This window comes from Bidens hawaiensis, unplaced genomic scaffold, assembly GCF_021521415.1.
Source record: "Bidens hawaiensis isolate Kalapana, Puna unplaced genomic scaffold, B.hawaiensis_p1.1 tig00018213_1, whole genome shotgun sequence".
Taxonomy (NCBI): Eukaryota; Viridiplantae; Streptophyta; class Magnoliopsida; order Asterales; family Asteraceae; genus Bidens; species Bidens hawaiensis.
In genome coordinates this window covers 434,393-440,421 of record NW_027492752.1, presented here as the reverse complement: position 1 = coordinate 440,421, position 6,029 = coordinate 434,393, and the positions used below count along the sequence as shown (strand labels likewise).

At 42.5% G+C, this 6,029-nt stretch overlaps 1 protein-coding gene across 1 annotated transcript; it reads left to right on the top strand.

The window, feature by feature from the left end:
* The first annotated feature begins 4,249 nt into the window (after positions 1-4,249).
* LOC143555608 (uncharacterized) lies at positions 4,250-4,726 on the top strand. Its single transcript, XM_077045127.1, has one exon. The coding sequence runs from the start codon at positions 4,250-4,252 to the stop codon at positions 4,724-4,726; it is 477 nt and encodes a 158-aa protein (XP_076901242.1).
* The last annotated feature ends 1,303 nt before the right edge of the window (positions 4,727-6,029 follow it).

Here is a 6,029-nt window from a genome sequence, read left to right as displayed (position 1 = left end):
TCTGAACCACCTTATTTTCAGGGGGCGGGTAATTTTGAGAGAGAGAATAATAGAAGAAGGGGATTTGATGATTTTGAGGAATTTGAGGATGAGGAGAAATGGGAAGACATACCTAGGGGTCGGTATTATCAGAGAAACCAACAACAACAACCACCACGTAACCAAACACCTGAACCAGTATGGCAACCAAGAAACCGCAGGCCACGAAGAAGACCAATTGTGTAAGAATTACAGGTTCTTGAGTATGAGTTTGATGATGGGGTCCCGCTAGCATTTGTTCCACCACCAGTTCGGGGAGTTCAAAGCCATTTCATCCCACAAGTGGCCACGAACCCATTGCACATCATTATTCCGGTCAGAGAGGGGAGAACTTTTTCAGTGAGGCAAAGCAGCTTGACCGGAATACCTGCGTTCTATAGGAAAGCCACAGAGGAACCATATCTGCATTTGAGTGAGTTTAATTCGATATGTGCTACCATCTCAAGCCAAGGGTTTAATGCGGATGACGTAAAATTGGTGGTGTTTCAGTATAGTTTGAAGGATGCAGCAAAGCAGTGGTTTTTATCGTTGCCTTCCGCTAGCATCTACATGTGGCAAGATTTGGCTCAGCAGTTTCTAGATGAATATTATACGCCACAAAGAACTTCAGAAGCCCGCACTGCTATCAGAAACTATCAACAACGAATGGGCGAATCGTTTCACGAGGCTTTCACGAGATTTAAGTTGTTGTTGAGAACATGTCCGCATCACGGAATAGCTTTGAGGTAATTAATTAAAGCTTTCCATGATGTTTTGACGACTGATGATGTGCGAGACCTTCAATATACCACTGATGGATCTTTCTTAACAAATGATGAAAATGTAGATTGGGGACACCTCGAAAGACATGCTATGAACTCTAAGAGACAATCTCAGTCGAATCGAATGATAAAGAGATCAGTGGTGAAAGCAGTAGACAGTGGAGGTTTCTGATGATCGGATGGCAAGGCTAGAAAAGAAGTTGGATCAGTTTATGGTTGCGGGTACGAAAGAAAAAGGGAAATCAGAAAAGGCATATCTAGTTTGTGAACAATGTGGTGAGCTGGGGCACGATGTGGCGAGTTGTGGAGTTGTGGAAGAGTTGGAAGATGAAGAGGAAGAAGAGGTGAATTTTGTGCAAGGAGAGAAAAGATACAATAATAATAGTAATATGAACTCTAACACCTATCACCCGGGCCTTAGAAACCACCCTAATTTCAGCTATGGAAACCCGAAAACTCCGAAAAACCAGAATTTCCGAGGCAATACCTAGAGATCTGGTTATCAGTCAAATCAGAGATAGTATGGGAACGGTTCAAGTAGCCAGCAGAGTGGATACAATCAGAGGGAGTTTGGCGGATATAACAAAGGATATCAAAAGGGTGATCAACAATGGCAAAGAAGTTCTTCGGGTAATAAGGAAGAGTTGATTAAGGATGTGATGGATTTTTTGAAGCGGATGAAGACGGATCAGGAGGCTCAGAATAAAAGCATGAATCAAAAATTAGAGCTCCAAGAGAAAGCTAATGCTTCAAGGGATAAATAGGTGAACTAGCTTGCTGAAGAAGTGGCTAGTTTGAAGAGAAATCCATCCAAATTACCAAGCGATACCTTGAAGAACCTGAGTCATCAGAGTAGTAGTTCATCGAATGGGAAGAATACTCACATCAACCAGGTAAGTACCCTTAAAAACGGTAAAATTAATGACAATGGGGTAAATCCACCACCTTTTGTTGAGGGTGTGGTGGAAGACTTGGGGGAAGATGGTAAAAGTGATGATGATGTGGAAATCGAACCAAGAACTCAACCGATAAAATCAGTTAATAAAAATTTAAATGAATCAGTAATTAAAAAGGGAACACCAACTACCAAGGAGGCGGGTTCAACGAGTAAAACCGTTCCATTTCCTCAAACATTGGCGAACCCCGAAACATCATCATCACTTAGAAAGAGGGGCCCACAACAAGAGGAAATGTGGGAAATTTTCAAACAAGTAAAGACCAATCTACCCCTCATTGATGCTATAAAATAAGTCCCCGCATATGCTAAGTACTTGAAGGACTCGTGCACTCAAAAACGAACTCATAAAATGCCTAAACAAGTTGACTTAAGTGCTAATGTGAGTTCGGTTTTGACGGGAATCCTCCCACCCAAACTTCAAGATCCGGGAACTCCAATAATACCCATTCAAGTGGGTGATTTCAAAATGACAAGGGCGTTATTAGATCTTGAAGCCGAGGTGAGCATTCTCCCGGGAAGCTTGTACGACCAATATGATTTTGGTCCCCTTAGAAAAGCCGACACCACAGTGGTGTTGGTAGGTTTTACACTCAAGGTTCCTAGGGGAATAGTGACAGATGTAATTGTCATGATTGAAGATTTTTATTATTCGGTTGACTTTCTGGTTCTAGACTACGTAACAGTTGACCCGAAACGGCAACCGAACGTGATTCTCGGTCGGCCCTTTTTGGCAACTGCAAATGCTTTAATAAACTATAGAACCGTGGTGGTCGACATGGCCTTTGGTAATAAAAATATTCGGCTCAATGTGTTTTCAAATGTAACTAACCCTCTGGTGAGTGATGAATTCTTTGCGGCTGAAGCCATTGACGGGTTGAATCCTCACGAAAGTGAGGAAGATACCACAGAAGAGTGCGTTATATGTTGCAAGGAATCTGTTGAGCATGTGTTGTAGTTTAAAGAGGAGGAAAGGGTAGTTGAGGCGTTCGTTGCGGGTATTGGGAAACCACCTTGGTCTTAATAGGTGGAGAGACTACCGGAAACTATTGACTCCAAGTTGAAACCTTCACTTGAGAGTCCACCGGTAGTGGAGCTGAAGGAACTCCCAAAACATCTCAAGTATGTGTTTTTGGGAGAGGGAGAGACTATACTGGCTATCGTTGCTTCGAATTTAACAGACGAGCAAGAAAGGGCATTGATGGAGATTTTGAAGCAACATAAAGTGGCGATTGGACGGACGATAGCGGACTTAAGGGGTATTAGTCCGTCGGTTGTAATGAACAAGATTATCATAGACCCCGAGGTAAAGTCCACACATGATGCACAAAGACGGTTGAATGAACATGCGGGAGGTTGTGAAGAAAGAGGTGTTGAAGTGGTTGGATGCGGGAATCATTTTCCCGATCTCGGACAGTACGTGGGTGAGCCCGACACAAACGGTTCCAAAGAAGGCGGGTGTTCAGATAACCTGTGATGAGAGAGGTGAGGAAATCGCTACCCGACCGGTAACCGGGTGGCGGAGTTGTGTTGGTTATCCGAAGTTGAACGCGATGACCTCCAAGGATCATTTCCCTTTACCATTCATTGACCAAATCATCGAGAAACTATCAAGTCAGAAGTTTTACTGTTTTCTAGACGGTTATTCGGGGTAAAATCAAATTGCCATTCACCCCGATGACCAACATAAGACCACGTTTACGTTTCCATACGGCACATTCACATTTAGGCGAATGCCTTTTGGCTTGTGTAATGCCCAGGCCACCTTTCAAAGGTGCATGATGAGTATCTTGTCAGATATGGTCAGGGATTCACAAGAAATTTTTATGGACGACTTTTCAATTTTCGGTTTATCTTTTGAACTATGCTTAAATGAACTAACGAATGTTTTGAAAAGATGTGTGGAAACGAACCTGGTCTTAAGTTGGGAAAAGAGACATTTTATGGTTCAAGAGTGAACTGTTTTTGGTCATGTCATCTCAAGTAGGGGGATTGAGGTTGACTGGGCGAAAGTTAATGTCATAGCTAATTTACCGCCCCTCTAAAAATGTGAAGGGAATTCGGTCATTCTTGGGACATGCCGGATTTTACAGATGGTTTATTAAGAATTTCAGTGTCATAACCAAGCCTTTATGTAATTTGTTATTGAAAGATGTACCATTTGTTTTTGATGAAGATTGTTTAAATGCTTTTAACGTGCTTAAAAACAAATTGGTCGAGGCCCCGATCCTGTTGTCGCCTGACTGGTAACTTCTTTTTGAGATTATGTGTGACACGAGCGACTATGCGGTCGGGGCTGTTCTTGGTCAACGGGTGGATAAGAAGCCCGTTGCAATATTACTACGCGAGCAAAACCCTTTCCGCTGCTCAAATTAATTATACCACCACGGAAAAGGAGTTGCTCGCGGTAGTGTATGCGTTGGATAAATTTAGATCTTCTATGTAGGGAAGAAAAGTTGTTGTGTTTTTAGATCATAGCGCAGTAAAATATTTGATGGAGAAAAAAGATGCAAAGCCGCGCTTGATAAGGTGGATTTTGCTCCTTCAAGAATTTGATGTGGAGATTCGTGATAAGAAGGGGAGTGAGAATGTTGTTGCGGACCACCTTTCTAGATTTGTAGAAAGAGAAGAGGAGGAAGATGCCCGAGAGATAAATGAGTCATTTCCGGATGAACAACTGTTCTCCGTGTCAACCTTGCCATGGTATGCTGACATCCTTAATTTTCTTGTTGTAGGTACAATTCCAGATTTTTGGCCAAAGAAAAAGAAGCACCAATTCATGGCTAAAGTGAAACAGTATGTATGGGAGGACCCAGACTTGTTTAAGATCGGGGCGGATCAAGTGTTTCAAAGATGTATTCCAGATGAGGAGATTCGGAGTGTTTTGTCACACGCGTATTCACTTGCATGTGGTAGCCATTTCAGCGGGCAGAAAACTGGTCATAAGATTTTAGCATGTGGTTTTTACTAGCCCACTATTTTCAAAGATTCAGCGGAATATGCTAAAAAATGTGTGAGATTTCAATAGTTGGGTAACATTTCCAAGAGAAACGAGATGCCCGTGCAACCAATCCTCATAGGAGACATCTTTGATGTCTAGGGGATTGATTTTATGGGTCCATTTCCAAATTCCTTCGGGAATTATTACATTTTGGTGGCGGTTGATTATGTTTCAAAATGGGTCGAAGCAATCGCCACCAAAACAAATGACCATACCGTTGTTTGTAAGTTTGTCCAAACGAACATATTTTTTAGATTTGGTGTCCCTCGCATTATAATAAGTGATAGGGGATCACATTTTAAACAGTTTAACTTTGGAAAACTACTTAAACGGTATGACGTAAACCACCAAATAGCCACACCATACCATCCTCAAATGAGTGATCAGATGGAGGTGTCCAATAGGCAGGTTAAAGAAATTTTACAAAAAACGGTGAGGCCCGATCGAAAAGATTGGTCCACAAAGTTAAATGATGCTTTATGGGCCTACCGAACAACTATCAAAACGCCTATCGGCACCACTTCTATCGGTTGGTTTATGGAGAGGGGTGCCACTTGCCCGTAGAACTTTCTCATCGAGCATTATGGGCTGTGAAGAATGTTAATTTAGATTATTAGTGTGCAGGGAAGGAGCGTAAGTTGAATATCTGTGCATTGGAGGAACTTATAGATGAAGTGTATGAGTGTGCTTCAGCATACAAAGATAGGATGAAGCGAGTACACGATGCGAAGATTAAGAAGATGGAATTTGAAGAAGGTCAAAGGGTCTGGTTATACAATTCGAGAGCAAAGCTGTTTCCAGGTAAGTTGAAGAGCAAATGGTTGGGACTATACCAGGTTAAACGTGATGGTAAGTTCGGTGAGGTTGAAATTGAAGATTTCGACGATCATTTAAGGCAGGTGGTGAACGGGCATTGATTAAAACCGTACTTGGAAGACGCGGATTTAAATAAGAGCATACATGATTCGGTGGTGAGCTTTATAGCGAGTGCACCGACATATTCAGCCGAAAGCTAAGGGCCAGGTAACGTCGGGTTGTAGACATTAAATGCAGCGCTTCCCGAGAGGCAACCCGAGTTTGGTTTGTACATTTTCTTTGTTGATTATTAAAAAAAAAATTATCTGTGACCACCGTAGCCTACGGTGGCCAGACCGTAGCTTACGGTGGCACCGTAGGCTACGGTCCTAAGGTTCTGTCTTACGGTAAGCAATTGACTGTAGGCTGCGGTCTCTAGACCGTAGCTTACGGTGGGCTCAGATCGGAGGTCGCTAAA